We start from the raw sequence: 19868 nt of genomic DNA, 5'->3' as shown, positions 1-19868 counted from the left end.
ATATATACATATCTGTTACGATTATATTACTCACACACATTGCTAAATTGTTCGCATATATAATCCCCAAACAAACCAAAGCCAAAAAGAAACCAAACCGAACTTAAACTTAAATAAAGTATTAGTCTAACCAACCAAGTCAAACAATATCCAACTCTAAAGTGACAAAAGTTGTTAAATGTTATTTGTGTACGTCGTACTATGTTTACTAATTACAACAACTTTGCTAAGTACTTACTAACTAAACCAAACCAAACTAAACCAAATCAATTCTAATTCCAACTCGTTCTCTCTGTCCCACCCTATCTTCTGAATCGTTCTGAATTTGAAGTTATAATATCAAATACAAATATATATCAATATATATCGAAGCAGTTTCTTAGTTGATCATACTATCTTCTGTTGCCTCTATATCTCTCTCTCTATCACTATGCCTATATCCTACTATATATTCATTTGAACAATCAACAATCTTTTTGGTTTGCTTCTTATTCAAGTCAGCGTAGATTAACAACAAATCCCCAGCTAGCCAGCAAAGAACACCAGTTAGGCAGTCTTTTAAATGCTATCGTTATCTATATGTACTTCCGATCTATACTTCCTTCACTTCCGTTTCAACTTTCTCTTCAATTTCTTCCTCACAGCCTCGTTGAAGTTCCAACGATGCCGCACCAATGATCAAGTTCCCTTCAATATATATATACTCAATTCCCTGAACTAAACCGGCGATGCGTTAGTGATGTACTAGATTAACTTCCATTCAAAATCGATTCGAAAAATTAATTCCAAAATTTAAATTTCAAACTCTATCTAATACATCGAAGCGTCGCCTTGGCAAGTTCCTTCTGTAATTATTCAACTTGTGCAAAAATAAATATATACGATTATGTATACAATATTTTCGAACTATATAATAACTGTTATGTATTGCAGTACACCTTGCTTGTACTCTTTTCGCTTCGTTAAAACCGCCACTCCCTAATTTCAACCCATATGTAATTACAAAAGATACTTATGAGACAGATTTCAATGCAAGTGAGTTTGGGATAATACTTGTGAAAAGAAAACGAAGGCGCATACAAATATGCTAAATGATGTCGTCGTCACAGACACTCAACCAAAAAAAAAAAAAAATAAAGAAAGAAATCAATTAAAGAAAAGAAAGAAAGAAGTTTTTTGTCTTGTATCGTATGATTTGACTTTTTTGCTAACAGCTTTGATTTGTGTTTGATTTGGTTCTCTCACTCTCACTATCACTATCACGCCACCCAACTCACTCGTTCATGAATAGATAATCGAATTTTGCATTGCTCCACCATCACCGCCACAAAATAAGAAGATATATTTTTCACCCTCGGTTTGCCCATGAGTACTGCCACCATCTTAAAGCTCGTTCTCGTTATCGTTATCGTTATCGTTATCGCTCGCTCACCCATCACACAGAAAACTCTCAGTCATGACCACGACCACCCACCAACTACCCACCGCCCACGAACCACCACCCACAAGAACCACCCACACACGCTACTTTAACTTAACTTTCTTAGCTATTGTCTATGCCACCCCACCCATCCTAAATCCCGATCACATTCGTATACCCCCCTCTTTGCGAACTCACCTTCGATATACTGTTTGACCCATTTCTCGGAATGATATTTTTTGCTCGAGAACCTTTTTGAGAACTCAAACTGTGAACGAAAACATTCAAATTCCAATTGAATAATGTCTTATGTAAATACTGATCGCTCGATTAAACATATCAAATCTGGTATTACAAAAATATCATTTCGTTGAGATCCGCTTATTTTGTTTGTTTGTTGAAATGGGTCGCGGATTCGTTTGCTTACAGATAACAGAAATAATAAATATCCACTTGGTATGCACTCCCACCACCAACAATCAAACAACGAAAAAATCAAATTATGCTTAAAGATCGGGTGGTCTTTTGTGATTATGGTTAAGATGGGTTGTGTTCTCTACGAGAAGGTTCAGCCAAAAAATATCATTTAGTCTAACCCCGAAGCTTTACAAGAGACCAGCAACGATCGACTTTGATCGGTAGCTCTTCTCTGAATCCCAATCCTGATCTCCCCACTCTATTAGAAACCGAAGACACTGGGACCGAACTTCAGAACGACGAAGACTTCAGCAAACTGACGAGACTTTTCCCGATCCACATACACACGAGATCTGACCAAATTTGACAAAATATTTTACAGGTGTCACTATACTACTGTCGCAAACAGTTTTCTCCCTGCTCGTCGGCAATGTCATTACGAAAACCAGCGAAGCTGTACCGCTCTTAGGTATTCGAACTTTCAATTGACTCGTTTGTAACTTTGAGTTTATCATTTCGAAAAAAAATATAACAAAATCAACATCCAACCAAACTAAATTTAAATTTTAGAGCTTTAAAAACAACCAAAACTTTTCTCTCTTTTAGATGATAAATCAAAAAATGAATATCAAAACCAAAAACGATTGTACAAAGTACTCTTTAGACATAACGAAAGTTTGCGCTAAAAATCAAAGTGAATCTTGTAAAAACCAAACTAGACCGACTAAAGTAGGTAAAAGAATGTTAAGCGATGGAGAGCATGATCCAATTCCAAATGGATAAACACGCGTTGCAGATGATGAACCAAGAGTATTTTTGGAACCCATGCCCGAACCCAAGAACTAAACCGAACCCAACCGAACAACCTCTGCTTCTTTAGACTTTTGGCTGAACCTCTTTGACTCTGAGACAAGCTCCAACTAACACGATAACCACACTTGATTCTATCCCGATTCTGTTTCCGATTTTGCGTTTGGGGGTGGCCTTGCTTTGCTTATCCACCCACCCGCAAACCGGAAATGCTATGTACATATTTAATTCTACGCTATAGGTAATCGCAATTAGCCAATAGGCGTTGTTCCTCATACCCAAGTATCAAAAGCCTACTCAAAACAATGAACTAATTAAATCGACTATTAAATCGTTATTAAATATTCAGAGAGCATACAGTAAACTGCAGAAACGCTAAATCAATCGCAAACACATAATTCGTTCGCTAAAGCAATTAAAATATCGATTCCTAGCATTCTCTAGAACAAGTTTAAAATAACTAACCCAAACACGAAAAACCGATGAACCCAGCCCACACCAAAATTGCTTGCTGTTCGTATTTTATTAGAGTAGAAAGAGCAAAGAAAAGTAAAATTAAACAAAAATGGTCTCATTCCAACTTGCCGAAATTGTTTTTTTTAAGGAAAACGTTGAATAAAACTAATATCTTGAAATGCCTTGAAATGTATTAACGTTTTGTAAAGCAACGGTTTATTAAACGTAAATATATCACAAATTTGTACCTAAAAAATTTTTGAAAAAATTCAAATTTGTTTTCAAATTAAGCGATTTATTATATTTAATTAATTTTAGAAATTTAAAACAATTACAATCATGAAATATAAATAATTTGACTGTCCTTTGCTCAAATTTCGTCCTCAATTGCCAAAGCAAAACCCACGCATGATCCCCAGTGAAAACAGTTTGCACTAAACTGCATGATGAAGAATGAAACCTAAAAGTATTGAGTAAACATCAAATATAGTGGCTTTCATTAGACATTACTTAGTAGCATACACAAAGTAAAATAATATAGAGTAAAGTAACATAGTCACGGCATTGTAACAACACAGTATTTTGATCACGCTACTTTCTCTAATCGTAAATCTAACAAAAGTCTTTCATGAAATGAAGCTAAACTAAAGTAATGTTGTACGATTTTTGTAAATTATAATTTCAAGCTTATGTTCTTAGTGTTTCGATGATTTGAAGAGTCCCTTGAGCACCACTCTAATATAGGGTTTTTCTCTGCTCTCTGTTCACCCCACAAACCGCAACTCGCAACCTGCAATCCCAAAAAAACCCGCACCATCCTTAAATAGGCACCTACTTCAACTGCATCATGTTTATGGTCGCATCGTCGGTGGTGTTGACAGTAGTGGTGCTCAACTATCACCATCGCACAGCGGACATCCACGAGATGCCACCGTGGGTGAGTTAATCATATCATAGCACCCCCACTGTTCCCGGCCTGATTTTTGCCTCCCCGGTTGCCAGATTAAATCCGTTTTCCTACAATGGCTGCCCTGGATCTTGCGGATGGGTCGACCAGGCCGCAAGATCACACGCAAAACAATACTATTAAGCAATCGCATGAAGGAGCTGGAGCTGAAGGAGCGCTCCTCCAAGTCCCTGTTGGCCAATGTCCTCGACATTGACGACGACTTTCGGCACACAATATCAGGCTCGCAGACCGCTATCGGTTCGTCGGCGTAAGTCATTAACTTTGTATTTCCATAAAGCTCTGATTAACCCGTTTTGCATATGCACCTTTGCAGTAGCTTTGGTCGTCCCACAACGGTGGAGGAGCACCACACGGCCATCGGCTGCAATCACAAAGATCTTCACCTAATTCTCAAAGAATTGCAATTTATTACGGCGCGCATGCGCAAAGCTGACGACGAAGCGGAATTGATTGGCGATTGGAAGTTCGCGGCAATGGTTGTGGATAGGTAGGTTTCAATATCATTGCATCATTCCGCTAATACGCAAAAATATAAAGTTGAAAAATAATTATCTAAATGTGATAAGCTTAAAAAAAGTGTTTGCTAAATGCGATGTTACTTTCGTCTGGAAAACTAAATTGGAGCTACTTTGAAAGTACTTTTATCTCTATTTTAAAACAACTTAATCCTGTAAAACAAAATCAAGAGCATTTGCGGCTTGATTTCAAGAATGTTTTTTCTCGAACATGTGAGAAGCTAAATTCCGCATTGAGATAATTTGGACTGGTTTTTTTTAAACAAAGTTTCTGGCAAGAGCTACCTTATCATCTACCATTTCATCATCAAGACCAACAAGTCTTTTTTTTGTAAGAACAAACATTACATAAGATTGAGAACAAGGTTTAGTAGTTTGATAATTTGAAGCAGCCATTATCCGCAATGCTCACACGATTATGGACTTCAAGATATGTACTCGAGATTGGGTGTGAACTTATTGAACCAGAGCCGGCAGCTTTCGACAGTCGCCTGCCCGGCAAGTCAAACAATTAGGCCACACGACTTCCGGCGGAATGAACGCACACAGTCGCAGACGCCCACGCATGCACACAGACACACACGCACGCACAGTCACCCATACACGTGGCGCAAATATTGAAAGATGGCCGACTACCGGTCGGACGCCATTTTGTTTGGAGGCCCTGCTGATTTGTTTGCTAACGCTCTGCTTACTCTTCTACTCCACAGATTTTGTTTAATTGTTTTCACGCTCTTCACGATTATTGCAACCGTTACTGTGCTGCTCTCGGCTCCGCACATAATCGTGCAATAAGGACGCTCGAATTAGACAATTAAGCTACGGATATGGAAACGTCTGCGGATGGGAGATGCCTAGTTAAGTTCTTTTTTGAAAAACCAAAAACTAGCGAAGCTGCTTCGAAACAAAGCAAAAAAAAACCACAAAAAAATAATACAAATAAAAAATTGTTAATTACATTTTTAAGTAAAACAAAGAGCAAAGAAATGTCGCAAGGAAAAAAAAACAGAAACGAGACAAATTCATGTACTAAAAAATATTTTATGGACAAACCAAACAAAAAAGCAAAAATTACTGCCGTACAAGAACCGAAAAAAGTGTTAAGTAAGCTACACTCACATACACACACACAAAATTATAAGAATTAAGCGAACAACAAGAAGTGAAACAAAAATTTGCATAGGAATAGCCAAAAGAAAGTTGGTGGAGCAGGATGAGAAGAACAACAAAGGAACATCGCGGGACAGGACACACAAGGGTTACATATGTGTAAACCCACTGACACAGACAGACCCATCACATACATGTAGGTAACTGTATGTACAATAACAGAGTTATAAGTTAATTAATATGCTGAGTTGATATAATTTATGTACGACGAACAGACGACAGACACACACACACACTTACATCTAAGATATATGATATATATATATAAGAGATTGTTCCTATGAGACATTAGATATGTATTTAAAATGGCAACACACTCACGTACAGAGACACACAGACACTGAAGCACTTAATTGACAAATACAAAAACAAGGGAAAGAATCCATTTATTCGTAGGAAAGGACGAAAACAGGAGAAGGACAGAAGATTGGGGGGTATACGTTATGGTCTGATGACCCTTTGTTGTCTGCATTTTTAAGCTATAATATTTTTTCTTTCTGTTTTCATTTTGGGATCACGTGGACCAACAATATTTTGTTTGATTTCCTTCATTCCAGTTTGCAAACAAAATATGATCCCAATGAAGAAACTTTTACGAAAACCTACTTTCGTTCGTATCCAATTCCGATTAAATTCTCACTTCCAATTTTATGTGCTTTTATTTTTGCATCCGTTGGAACGCTTTCAAAGAGTTGTTTGCAAGATAGATTGTAAATGGTAACAAACTGACACATAATAATGGATATTACAAAGGTCTATATATACATACATATACTCATAGTGAATTGAATTAATTTTTAAAAGACGCATTCACGAACACATTGAGGAAGTATGTTCGTTGAACATCATGTTTTTAGAAAATTTATTGTTGAAATATTGTAGCAAATTGAGTAAGCATAAAGACAAACGACCCGAGGGCGAAACAACCGAGTTATAGTCACCAATTAATTAGTCAAAGTAATAAACGGAAATCGAAAACCAGAGAAACCAAAAAACCGAACTAGCAATACCAGATGAACAGGTGTATATATATTTTATGACACATATATCACCGCATATATACATACACATATATATATGGATATATTTTTAATAAATCGATACGGAAACGAGCAAAACTAAAGACACTAAGCAGAAAGGAGAAGCAAAGCGGCGCAAGAACATAACCCCACTAAGCCAACCAACCAACCCAACTCAATGCCACTCGAAATCACATAAAAGAAAATCACAATTTTGTTGGAAATTTCGCATAGTTTTCGAATGATTTCTCTCTGTCTATATCTATGTATATCCCGGTGTATTCCTAGAAACGAGCTTCGAATTTTTTCTACTTTACTCTGCTCTCCCCTTACACAAAGCAAAACAGTGATATTTACGGTATAGCCCCCAAAAAGACGAACTCAAACTCGAACACTCTTTCCGGAACCCACCTAAGAAACCTTTAAACGTGAATGTTTTCTACACAAAAACCAAAATCAATGAAATACCTACCTCCTTGTTGAAAGAGAAGAAACGATAATGATTGAAGGACGAAGAAGTATAGCAACACTGCCGAGTTAATCGCACTCCTCTCTCCCCTTGTCGAGTAACCCAGCCCCAATTTTTTTTACGTTGTCCTGCCAAAAGAGAATTTCTAACAGAATTGTGTGACGAACAACAAGCTACTTTTGATAGCCAGACGAAAAGTTTACTTAACGGAAATAAGATCGGCCCTATAGCTACACCCGCTGTCAGAATGTCAGAAGGAACCCAATCGAGTGCTGAATCAACTGAAGGAACTGCAGATCAGATCTAAGCGTTATATGTGTATACACTCACTTTGTATGTTTTATTTGCATTTACATTTAAATTTAGATTCGATATTTGATATGAGACGACTTTTACTTACGCCCAGAGCGATGCATAATCCTACCGAAAACTGCTCTGTCCCCATGAGGTTGTTGTTTTTCGATTGTTAGCCAAATTCGAGGGCGAATATTCCAATTCAAAATCAGATTTAAATCGATATTGAGATCTTGAGTTTAAGTATCAGTGTGAGGAAAATCCGCATCAGAATCTGAATGCTTATAATATGGAGAGATAGAGTTGAGGAGGGTGTGTGCATTTTAAATTTAATTTTTTTTATAATTAATTTAGTGCTAATCTTTGAGCAGCTAGGCGCATAATTAGAACTATGTATATGTGTATGGATGTCTTTTTGATAAAAAGAAGCTGTTTTAAAAAGCAAACCATTTTCTACACTCTTTAAAAGATTGAACTCTACATGTACGAGATTATGTATAATACAAGTAATAATAAAATAGCGTTAACTAGGCAATTATAAAAATGAGGTGACCTGCAGAAGGAGCCATAAACTAAGCGTCCTACATTAGGAGAGGGCAACCTACGCGATTACCCGAGATAACGATATAATGAGATAACGACGGGTGGCAAGAAAAAACTAAAACGATAAACGAATTTAAAAATGAAAATGAAATTACCGCGAAAACCAAACTTGTAGTAAAGGAACATGTTTTTTCATTTGAAAACTCTACTACTTACTTACTTACTTTGCAAGTAATAACTAATTTCCTCTGATCAGAGTTACACGCAATCGCGAAATGCAAAAAGCTAATTACAAAACGGTTGGTACACGCCCACACACACAGTCAGACATGAAGCATTCGAATTGTTCGTATTGTATTACAAAAATAAAGAAATCCGAAAAGCAAACCGAAGAGTTCGATTTTCGTTTCAATTGCACTCCGCATGTTCACCCCCAGGGCAATTAAACAGAGTTCAACAATAAATAGCGCATTAAAAACCGATTCGAGACACTTTTTTAAACAAGGCAAATATATTTAAATTTAGCATTTATCTAAACGACAAGAAAAACTTAGTCTATAAACTGCAAATGTTTAGCACCAAACTCACCCGGGCAGAAACCTACAAGCCATCCCGAGTCCAAATCCAAATCCAGACCTCCGCCTGTGTCCCAAGTCTAACTACCATCAATTTAAATAGCTATTTGCATAATTATTAAACCGTTACTGAATTTCTGTCGATTGCCAAACGCAAAAAAAAACCATAAAATCTTCCCAAAAATTATGCATGTAAAAAAAATGGCTAAAACAGAAAGAAAAAGAAAAAATTAGCAAGAAGTCTGTTGTCGATAAGTATTATTGGCAGACAAATAACTTTCGTCACATTGACGATAATAATTAATTGTAAGCGAAAAACAAAGGAATTAAATGATTTAAATAATAAACAAATTAATATTAAAAATCGAGAGACATGATTGCAACAAAAACACAAAAACTGAATAAAAATTTATTTTGAAAAGAGAATTAAAAGGACGAGTGTTTTTTTTCCGAATTTTCAGGTACAGATTTAAGTAAGACAAATACGTCATGATATTTTAAGAAGTACTCTTAAATTAAATTGACCAACAAAATAACAGCACAGTTTGAAAATTAGTAGGACCGCAAGTCGACCGTTAAAATAGTGAATGATAAATACTAAAATATACTGCACAGATAGATCGAAAGAATCCGATACTTTCAAGCAAATATTATCGATGACAGTTTGTTTTTGTTTTGTTTAGCTAGAGGATTATACTAAATAATTTTTTGTATTGCTAATTGCCAGCAATTCAATCAGTAAAAATAACGGAGTGCCAGCAAAACATTCAAGGAAGTGTAATACAAATAATTATAATCCAAAGGAGTCCCAAGTTTTGGCCTAAAATTACCTGTCTTCGTTAAAACGGCAATGGACCTGCGGAAGTTGTGCAGGATATGCTTTGTGGACAGCGCTGCGGTGGACATCAGGGAGCACAGGAGCAGCGGCAGTTCGGATCACACAGTCCTGGAGCTGATACAGGCCATGTTCGGCTGGGTAAGATCATAGAAGTGAGTTTAAATCCAATCATAGCACACAATCTCCTCCAGGATATAGCCCTAAATCTAACTGAGGAGCTGCCCATGATCTGCAATATATGTCTGGAAGAGTGCCAGCAGCACTACGCCTTCTTCCGGAAGCTCAAGTTCGCCAATCAGCAGCTCCTTCAGCTCTACAACGAAGCGGAGGTGGAGATGTGCCAGGATGTGGAAGTTTTAGAGGATCTTAAGGAGCAGCATAAGCTTGAAGTGACTGAGATGGCTGGAGGAGAAAAAGAGGAATGGGAGGAGTTTATACCCCTGGATATTATAGTATTAGAACCCGATCATCTGACCGACACAAAACCAACTGAGAAAATAGTCGACACCGTGCCAAAACCCTCACAGAAGCTGGCCAATCAGGACTCGCTCATCGTGTCCGAGTTTCTGCCCGCCACCACGACCCAGCCACGTCTGGATCTGTCCGACTCGCGGCTACAGCAACTGGAGCCACCTGCCTACGAAATGCGCACCGTGGACTACGCGGCTGTCGAACTAAAGCACTACAACCTGGACGAGTACAACGAGGCCAATCGCCTGCTGGACGTGGAGCCCAGTGGAAGTCAGGCCATCTACAAGTGTCAGTACTGCCCGTTGGCCTACGCCTCGCCGCAGTATCTAAAGACCCATGTGCGCAACTCTCACGTCTGCAAGTATTGCACCACCGCCTTTGCCAAGGTGCGCGATCTCAACGAGCACATCCGCCGAAAGCACTCAAACCACCAGTGTGTTGTCTGCTCCAACAGCTTCAGCACCAGCAGCAACCTAAGGGCTCATTTGAAGAAAATCCACGGCGTTCAGCTACCCGCTCAGGTGGCACTGCTTGATTACAAGCCGGCATCCGCGGACCGGGACAGTCCTCGCACTTAATAAAGTGGACTTACTTTTACAAAATTTTAAGACTTTTTACTTCCTAAATATTTATGTCTAAAATATCTGGGGACGTGGGTCATAAACATTTTCCATTTTTTACCATGTTACATCTTACATTTTTATAAGCCATTGGCTAGTTTATTTCCCAGAATAGCTGGGACTTTTCTCTCACAGGATCTCCTTTAAGTATGTCTTCTCCATTAATGTACATGGGTGTGAACTCCCTGTAGGCTATGCAAACACGACGCTCCTGCACATCCTCGCGCAGCACAGAATGCTCGAACTGGTACCTCGCTGGTCCATACAAAACAATCAGGGAGAGGCTAAAAAGCAAAACCGGGTTTAGTATGACAATGAGTAGTGTATAATATCTGAGCTTACTTGGGCATAGGAATGCGGAGAACCTTTCCCTCATATTTGGCTAGCTCGTCTTCACTTAGTAGCGGCGCCAGAAGCTCCTTCTCGTAGTGGGACACCAAGTCCAGATTATACTTGCCCGGTTGCTGGACTTTGAAGGGAGTGAGGGTTAGCACGGCGTCGCCAAGGCAGTTGACTGTGACCACGCGTTCGCCCCAGATCCAGCAGTCGTCCACGTGAGGATCTATACTGGCTCCTTTGCTGGGCTCGTACTCCAGGGAGCACTGTTCGATGGTCTGGAAGTTACGAAGCAGAGGAACCTCATCGAAGCGTCGCTGCACGTACTCCGTTGTTCGGGGAAATCCAGCAAAGGATCCAACCTGGAGTTTGCGCTTCTTAAAGTTCGTCTTGGGTCCGAAGTTCTGTTTGCGTCGTCCGCTCTGCGAGATGTCCCAGGGCAAAGCGTCCAGGTCGGCCAAAAGCTGAGAGCCCTCCTTCGTGGTGAGGAACTCCTCTTGCACTAGGATTCCCGGCAGAGGAAGGCCCTCGTTCTTCTTGTGTTCTCCATGGGCTCCTTGCACCTTGGTCGTGTCCCAACCAGGCTGCAGAAGTTCGCATTGCACGCAATACGACCAAGATTCCAGTTGCTGGAACTGTTCCTGGAGCGAGGGCTTTGCTATCTGAAAGTCCTGTTCGCAACTCAAACAGGTGCGCACGCCCTTGCAACCACAAGGACGAATTGTATTCATCCTGGAAATTGCACCAAAACACGCTAGTAATAGAGATGGACAAAGATCGATATATATTTATATCGGCAAAAAAAAAATACCAAAAACCAGCAGATGTTTATTGCAACAGCTTGCTGTTAAGTCGTTAGTTGGCGGGCTGTTAACCAATTTGAATTATAACAGAAGATGCAATCAGAACATTTTCTGACCTTTCATAAGTAATTATTAAGTAATAATTTAGATACATTGTCTTAAGGACCTAACCATATTTTTAATTTTTTATTCTCTTCTGTTCGGATTTTTTCCTTTTGATTTAATTATTTCCTTTTTAGACTCATACATTTTTAATAAATATTTTTTTGGCTATTTATCGATGATGGTAATGCATGATCAATTGTAACTCCAAAAATCTTCCCAGCTATACAATAAAGAAACAACCCAAGTTTAATTTTCTTAAGATATTTTATTTCTTGTGTTCAGGTCTAGATTGCTTTCCACAAATACTTAATTTAAACCTGTTTCAATCAAACAAATGCTGCTTGGTGATCAATACTAATCGTTATTTTCTTCTCCAGCTAGTCTTACACTTTCTAACGGTGCCCGAGCTGAATCCAGGTTTTTCCAATATGGAACAAGATAATAATAATAAGCTCAGCCCGGGCGATGCGATGAATCCTTTTTTTTCTTTACAAATGGAGCTTGGGTGATCAGTCTTTTGGTGCAGATCCAGCTGCAGGTGCAATCGATCTATCCATTAGATTTTAAGGCAGCCGCGATGGGAGCCACAGCGGGCGTAAACCTCCTCGAAGGAGCGGATGAGCTCGTCCATTCCGCGGAGCAAACCCTCCTCCCGATTTCCTGGAGTCCAGGGGCTGCGGTGGTCTACCCTCACCTGAGGCGGCAGTTCCCGGCACTTGGCAAAGTCAATCAGCCACACGCCAACGCGGTCATCGTCGTAAACGATGAAGATGCTGGAGCCAACGATCTCGTGGCGGGCAAAGAAGGACGACTGCTCGATGACCAGGCGCATGTGCTTCAGTCGCTTCAGCAGCTCCTTCTGCACGGATCGCCGTGCGGCCAGGAACTGTTCGATGGTCTGGCCAATCTGCTCGCTAGTTCGGCAGGTCTTCAGATCCTTGACAGGCGGACGTCCGCGCAGGCGCAGCGCTTCGATCCGGAAACCCTTTGACTGCGAGGAGGAGAGCGACTCTCGGAAAGTCATGTATCGCAACTTGGTAATCGCCCGTGCCTCGTGCTCCGCCGGCGTGGGAGCTCCCGCATCCACGGCGATCATCTTCTGGTAGAGATCTGGTCGCAGGGTGGCATTGCTGACCTCCGATTCGAGAAAGGTGCGGCTGCCCATCTTGATGTCCATCACACACGGATCCCGGAAGCCCGACAGCAGATCCTGCAGCTCGATGTAGTGCTGCCCCTGCATCTCCTGTATGCCAAAGTAGGCGGGCACTATCTGAGCGGTCTGTGGCTCCTGGCAGATCAGTCGGTAGGCATGGACCTCGTTGTCTTCGAGACCCGAGATCCTCTTCCGCACTATTCCGGTGGACGTGGGAACAATGCTGAAAAAAAAGGAAAAAGGTTTAAAGTTAATAATCTGAATGAACTCTGCTTAAATTTCTTTATATAGCAAGACTCTGCATTAACCCAAATTACACAATAAATAAATGGTTTTAATATTTATAAAACAAAGAGCACTTTAAGAGATAAAAACTTAAACCCGATTGGAACATTTCCCCTTCAGAGCTGATAAAACAGAGTTTTTTCCTGCCATATACCAATGACCCCTGTATCTTTTTAGATGCTTACCTCTCTGGGTGACCGGAAAGCTGCATCCAACCCTTGGGCTTTGCCTGCGTCTGAGTCTGCTGGTGCTGGAGGAGATGTGGCGTTGCTGGGGCACTCAACTCTAGGGCATTCTGGAAACAAAAGAAAAAAGGTTTTAGTACAGAAGGAGTACGAATTCATTGATAAATCGGCGTTTTATCACAGCTGGGAACGGGTTTAAGGCGCTCTTTCGCCAGTGCGAAACATTACTGTCCAACGCCCGGCTGCGATTATAAATAATGAAACAAATTTTATTTGCCAGCCCGAGCGCCACGCCCCAAGCCTCGTAAACGTGAAATTTATGCAGGCAGTGCGAATTGCCAGGCCAACGGATCGCGAATTGACCGAGGCTTCGAGCAGGAAGCTTTGGGGTTGCTCTGGTGGAAAGTTTCTGCCCAATTGACATGACATGTGGGTAAACAACGGGTACTTACAATGGCCAAGAACTTGAGCAGGGACATCTGGGCAGGGGCCGCGGTGGGGGCCTGAGACGGGATGTGATTCTTCTGAGCCTGGGCCGCTCTTTGTAGACTCAAATAGTCGGCCAAGTTGTCGCAGTTCTCATTGGGTATGCGCTGCAATGAGAGAGATGGAAAGGTCTATGGTTAGTTGACAAGTAAACAAACAGTCAAATAAAACTATTAGCACCTAAATGTTATTGAAAACTTTCAATTGCATTCTATGACCAACTGTGACTCACGAAGGCGTTAATTCAAGCCGAATGCATTGGCAAGCGGCGAATAAGTTCTAGGCGGTCCCCTTTTTGTTTATGCTTATATAAAAAGAGACGGAGCAGCTTGATGGGTCGTCGTGTGTGGTTTACGACCGATCCCCGGCACTGCCGTGTCCCTAATGAGGCACTTAGTATGCAAAGTTGGCGTTTGTTTTTGTGCTGCCTATGCGAATTGAGCCATAAGCATTGGCCATAACAAATAACGACCTGTCAGCGTAGAAGGCGATCCAATCCAATCCGATAAAATCCGTTCCGAACCGATCCTCACTCCTCACTCCGCCGCTTTGATTAATTGACTAATTAAGGTAAATGCCTCGGAACTTGTTTATGCCCCGCTTCTTATATAGCTTCTGCTCTTGTTTTTTTCACTATCTCCCCACTATTATCGTATCTTAACTGCCCAGATAACGCTGCGTCTTTTTTACAAGGCAGATTCCTACCAACGGCCGTAATCTTGGGTTAATAGCATTGCTCCGACTGCGAATCTTTACGTAAGAGTAAAGGCAAATTTGCATATGTGGCACAAATTCGTCACGCGTATCAAGAGGAGCGAGGAATGGGGTGCATGGCACTGCCACAGTGAACACCCGTTGCCAGGGTCATCGCTCCTTATCAGCTGGGGTATGGTATGATCTCGGTCTTATCATTTTGCGGCAGTTAGCGGTTGGCAAATGTTTGATTTGAGGGCGCAAATACCCGGGCTTACCCGCTAAACCCCCTGAAATGGGTTAGAGATAATGAATGGCGCCCCACGCGATTCTGCTGACCGCATAATTGCTTTGAATGTGAAATTTTATATAGCAAAACTTTATGGTAATAGGCCCCATTCAAACTCTTTGGCCTTCTCTGATCGAATTTCTGTATTGATGGCAAACCAAAAACCCCCTATTATGTATTAATTAGGAGCTAATAAGATGTCACATTCGTTTGAGGTGGGGCATACCGCCTATCAAATTCCATTAACCAATATTCGAGGTTCGACGATCGTGTCGTCAGCGCTGACCTTTATCGAGAGTTACACGTTACGCTCCGGAGTTAACGGGGATTTAATAATAGCAACGAGCGAACTAATCGACGTCAGCGGCTTTTATTCATTGACTACTTGTTTTACAACTGCATTTACTACAGATTGTCAACGAGCCCATTCCTACATTCGATCCAATATTCGCACATTTTTGCACGTACACCACACCTGAGTAAAATTAGCACATAGGCAGTAATTTGGATTAGTTTAAGTGCGTCATTCTGTGTGTGAAACTGGGCCTAGTACTGAGCATTATTACTTCATTTTTATATGCCATTACATGTTTAATTATCTCATCGTCTGGACTCTGTTCACTCGTGTATGCAAACATCTGAGGGAAAATTGGTGAGGGAAAACCTCAGCGAAAATCACTTGTGACAGATGGAAATCCAAACCGCAAAGTGAGCAAAAACAATAATTAACTTTAACTCTGACATGGGGTAAAAAATTACGGCATTTTTCGCTTGAGCGATTCGGTTCGCGTTTATTAAGGTTCAAATTCAAATTCGAGATCGAGTTCGGGTTCGGGTTCTGAGTGCGTTTCGGCCCCGTTTCAAGCCTCAGTGTTATTTTTAGTTATATTTTTTGTTTTTTGATATTCCGGCGTTTAACTAAGCTCACAGTTTAGTAGTGTTTATTTATGACTACTTAGCATTTTCGATAGCCGCCGGACGAACGTGTTAACGTACAGAAACAGAAACAGAAAAAAAATTAAAGCACACAAAAGAGTCAAAATCAATTTATGCGCGTGACGTCAAGGCGCTTTGGCTGAGCTGTTAATTAAACAAAATCAACCTGCCGAAATTTTTTCGACTGTCCGAATGTTCGATTCTTGAGCACCCAGAGGGCACCTCCAGCTCATGTTAAGTTTTTGATCCCAGGGCCTATAAACATACTCTTTTGGCCCTGAACCTGCAACGTGCCACCGAAACCCGTTTTTCCAGGATCCACGCTCTGGGGGCGTGACTCAGGTGCAGCAGCCTTCGCAGGTTTTGTAGAACACAACCCTGACATTATAAGAACCCCCAGACGATGCCATAATTTTGGACCAGACTGTCCGGGGGGGTTTCATCGATATATCGATAGTCTCGATTCGCCGGGGAGTTTATTTGCATTGACGTCAATCCAGCGAACGGAGGGCGAGGGGCTCGCCTGGAAGGGTGGATGGGGGGTAATGGGGGTACAAACCAGTTGGCTTAAAAAAATATTATCGCAACACTCAACCCATCAGCAGAGGGTTAGATCCGTGCCCAAGGGGCCAGAAACTATAAGAAAACTTGAACCATCCACCATTACACTCTCTTTTCAGCAGCAGCACCATCAATCTAAGTCGCAGTTCTAGTGGTTCATTGGTCATGAGTAACGGTTAGCCAGAGGAGAACCGGATCCGCTTAGTCCCACGATATACGTCAATACGAATAGCGTCTTTCCCTTTAGTGCACTCATCGCGCTTACACGAAAATCCATGTGAATCATTCTGCGAAAGTTCGACATTCACCGCCAATTCCAACCAACGAATGTTGGCGACATTATAAAGATGATGGGGATTAAAGGGGAATACCAGTGGCTTAAAATAGAAACTAGATTAGTGGCTTCCCCAAACCCGATCACCGATCTTCTAATAACCTTCGCTCTTGTCGGAAGCCTTGATCTTGAGCTAGCGAAAAATTAAAATGGCCGAAATTAACCGATAACGACTGAGGCCATAAAGAGTGTGGGCCGCTGCACTTGACACTTGAAATGATCAAGAGTGCTCAGCTCGTTAAAATCGGATACACTGAGAGAAACAAAAGCTAGAGTGAATAAGTCTGGGACTTTGTAATATCTTTTTTAACCAGAAGATATAAGGACTTGTCCGCTTAAAAAGGGAGTTCAATCTCCATTTTCATCTCTGTCTTTGCTCTTTGTCAACGAATCAATTGTCTTTAATGAAACGGAATCAAATGAATCGATTCGATTGTCCACTGGACGAGCGACGCCTCTGGGAGACCACATCTCAATCTGCTGTCAGATGTGTGATCATAACTGGCCGTGTCCGGCTGAGTTACGTTTACGGGTCTCTTGTTGTTGGGCCTTAATTAGCGGAGGCCCACAGATCCACCGTAGTATGCAAATTGGCGTTACGTGGATTATTGGAATTCCAGGCCGATCTCCCACACTCTGTTTGCTTTTCGCATAGTTAGGGGGCTGACTGGGTGGTTGGGTAGATACCACAGTTGTTTCAACAGTATATCAACAACAAACAGACGTCATTCAAGGCCCGGAATTGGAGTTTACCCACCACCACTCCGTAACTTGGTTTTTTATGCTTTTTTGTCTGATTTTGCTTATTTTTTTGGTCACTTTCTCTGCAAGTTGGCTTTCTACGCGGATGTGGATGCGTTGCCCCAATCCTCATTGACGTCACTACCCCGGTTGGTTTGCTTGGGTCTTACAAGCTTTCTTTTCTTTCGGCCACTTACCTCGTTGTTATTGTTCGATTGCTGCTTCTGTTGCTGTTGCTGTTGCTCCACATCCAACATCATGGCATTGTGCTGCTTGGAGGGAGCACTCGTGTCCAAGGCAATCAGTTTCCACAGCTGCTTCAGGCCAATGTTGTCGATGCAGGAGAAGCGCAGCTTCTCATTTGACCAGGCCATCGTGGATCGACTTCTCGTAGAGCTGGCTGCCTTGGAGGCCTTCTTCTCTGCTTTGGCTTGAATAGGCCGCTGGAGTACTGTTGAAGTCATAGTCATTCGGATCGGTTGCGCACTTTTTATTTTTTTCCACTTGGTTGGTCTCTATACAACTCTATACATATATATATCGCTTGGAAACTCGTAGATTTTCACGCTTTGCGATTTTATGCTCGGCACATTTGCATTCTGACTCCGATAGTCGGCTGCTATATCTCAGTACTTCTGTATTTCCTATTCGAAACTGCGTTCTCGTTTCACTTCACTTGCACTGTGCCTTGGCATGGGAACTTCGTTATCTTTATCTAAGTGCGCTTTGTTTTTGCACTTTTATCTTTATCGCTCTGTCCCGTTGGGAACTGTATATAGGCACTGCGATCGCGGCGAATCGGCGGATCTCTGGGAGGCGACTAACTGGTTTCGCCATATGGCAGCCAGTTTTGTGATCACCGGATCGGCAGTTGTCGTCGCTCGTTCGAGTCTCGGAAATTTGACGAAGTGCTCTCTCTGGGAATTGGAGTGCGAAGAGAGTTACGTGTCGTGGGGGATCCTCTCTGGGGAGCACCGAACGAGAGCGCCGGGGAGAGCTCGAGAGAGGGTGGGGCTACACCCTCTGGAGGAATCAGAGTTGATCGAATTAGTCTTCTGGATATTTCAGGAATGAGCCGCTGGGAGTGATAAAGAAAAGTAGGAGGGATTATATTTGGAAATATGTATAATGCATATCGGAATAATCACAACGCAATAATCACAAGATCGCATAGCTTCATTGAGATTTATATATTATTAAAAACTGTATTTATCAAAAACTATAATTAATATAAAAATATTAATATTAATATTATATTATTAATATTATATTATTTTAAAATATTTATATTCAAAGCAAACTGTCAAAGTGGAAAGTTTATAAAGAAGTATCCGAAGAAATTAAAGATTACTTTATCTTGAACTTAGTAAGTAAATGTAAATTAGAATAAATATTTTTTAAAAACAACATTTATTTATTAGAACTTATTGACGTCAAATTTAAAGCTTTGGAATCAGAGAACTATAAAATTGTATGACTAATTTGTTTTTTTTTGTTTGGTATAGGGCTCAAGTTAAGGCTCAAGGACCAAAAAGACTTTCTGCTTAATTCAGGTACAGACTCTAACCTTCAGACTTTCAATTAATAAATTGCTAAAATGGGGTAAAACCCCAATCTAACTAATCCAACCTTGAATGTAAATGTCATGATGATTCTGCCAAACCCCTTTTGAGATTAATCCATATATGTGTAGTAAACGAGAAATTTCAAATGCGTCGATCGTCATTTCGCTACACCTCTTTATTCCAGAGGGCTCGCCGAAGTACGAACAAAACTATTGTTTACTCAGAATTTCACATCGCAAAGAAAGGGAAAACAACTGAAAGCGAATACATTAGAGCTGGGAGAACTCGTAGAATCCTAGACCAGAAAAACAACATCAGATTTTTGTTTTGGCGACGCGCAAAAGAGTGATCTTGGAGTCCAGAGCGCGGGAAGAACTGGAGGGCAGACAGATGGCGCCATTTAAGGCCAGGCAATGAACTGTCGCGACTTCTTTTATTTGATCTGCTGTTGAACTTGGCAAAATTCCCGAACCCATCTGCAATGCTAATCGCACCAACTGCGCAATGTTTCGGGATCGGGGATTATGCAAACTGTCTTCGAAAACTGCGCCAAATATTGCAGACCATCGAGTTCATGGCCATCGGCCGAAAGATACATATGCGCATATTTCATATGGATCTCGTTACCAAAACCCATTGCCATTCCCGCTCCCAATCCCAATCTCAATCCCATCTAGATGCGTGCGTCAGTCTGAGTTTGAGTGACATACAAACCCCGAGTTCGAGTTGCATTCTCCCCCTGGAATCCTCCTCCTGCTGCCCACATGGCAACTGCGTCAGTGGACTGACAGTAGCAGTCAGTTGTCGCA

General features: G+C 41.2%; 4 protein-coding genes across 10 annotated transcripts in view; 2 read left to right on the top strand and 2 right to left on the bottom strand.

The window, feature by feature from the left end:
• The window catches only part of nAChRalpha6 (nicotinic acetylcholine receptor alpha6), a 102483-nt gene extending 96706 nt beyond the window's left edge, over window positions 1–5777 (top strand). For 5 of the 6 annotated variants that reach the window (XM_017081326.4, XM_017081318.4, XM_017081333.4 and 2 more), the window contains 4 exons: window positions 3931–4040; window positions 4106–4320; window positions 4387–4560; window positions 5299–5777. In XM_017081326.4, the coding sequence (XP_016936815.1) occupies window positions 3931–4040; window positions 4106–4320; window positions 4387–4560; window positions 5299–5383 (584 nt within the window). In that variant the 3' untranslated portion in view covers window positions 5384–5777. Of the gene's footprint in view, window positions 1–3930; window positions 4050–4105; window positions 4321–4386; window positions 4561–5298 lie in introns of those variants that run through there. The other variant, XM_070997641.1, reaches the window with a different exon arrangement.
• Window positions 5778–9330: 3553 nt separating this feature from the next.
• LOC108009656 (transcription factor E4F1) lies at window positions 9331–10569 on the top strand. Its single transcript, XM_017074179.4, has 2 exons — window positions 9331–9634; window positions 9688–10569. Exons 1-2 carry the CDS (start codon window positions 9509–9511, stop codon window positions 10543–10545), a joined length of 984 nt encoding a protein of 327 aa, XP_016929668.3. The 5' UTR covers window positions 9331–9508; the 3' UTR covers window positions 10546–10569.
• Window positions 10570–10659: 90 nt separating this feature from the next.
• LOC108008288 (alpha-ketoglutarate-dependent dioxygenase alkB homolog 4) lies at window positions 10660–11693 on the bottom strand. The gene is made up of 2 exons (XM_017072103.4): window positions 10930–11693; window positions 10660–10871 (listed from the first exon to the last, which is right to left on the bottom strand). The coding sequence occupies exons 1-2, from the start codon at window positions 11652–11654 to the stop codon at window positions 10682–10684; spliced, it is 915 nt and encodes a 304-aa protein (XP_016927592.3). The 5' UTR covers window positions 11655–11693; the 3' UTR covers window positions 10660–10681.
• A 383-nt stretch (window positions 11694–12076) lies between these two features.
• IP3K1 (inositol-trisphosphate 3-kinase-like protein) lies at window positions 12077–18324 on the bottom strand. 2 transcript variants are annotated; one of them, XM_017090230.4, is made up of 4 exons: window positions 17692–18324; window positions 13907–14047; window positions 13455–13564; window positions 12077–13207 (listed from the first exon to the last, which is right to left on the bottom strand). In XM_017090230.4, exons 1-4 carry the CDS (start codon window positions 17962–17964, stop codon window positions 12388–12390), a joined length of 1344 nt encoding a protein of 447 aa, XP_016945719.3. In that variant the 5' UTR covers window positions 17965–18324; the 3' UTR covers window positions 12077–12387. The 2 variants fall into 2 exon arrangements, with proteins under 2 accessions (XP_016945719.3, XP_036678166.3); XM_036822271.3 differs by lacking the exon at window positions 17692–18324 and adding an exon at window positions 14413–14528.
• Window positions 18325–19868: the final 1544 nt, after the last annotated feature.

This window comes from Drosophila suzukii, chromosome 2L, assembly GCF_043229965.1.
Source record: "Drosophila suzukii chromosome 2L, CBGP_Dsuzu_IsoJpt1.0, whole genome shotgun sequence".
In the NCBI taxonomy this organism is placed as follows: Eukaryota; Metazoa; Arthropoda; class Insecta; order Diptera; family Drosophilidae; genus Drosophila; species Drosophila suzukii.
The sequence above is the reverse complement of the archived record's forward strand: the minus strand, read 5'-3'. Positions and strand labels throughout refer to the sequence as shown.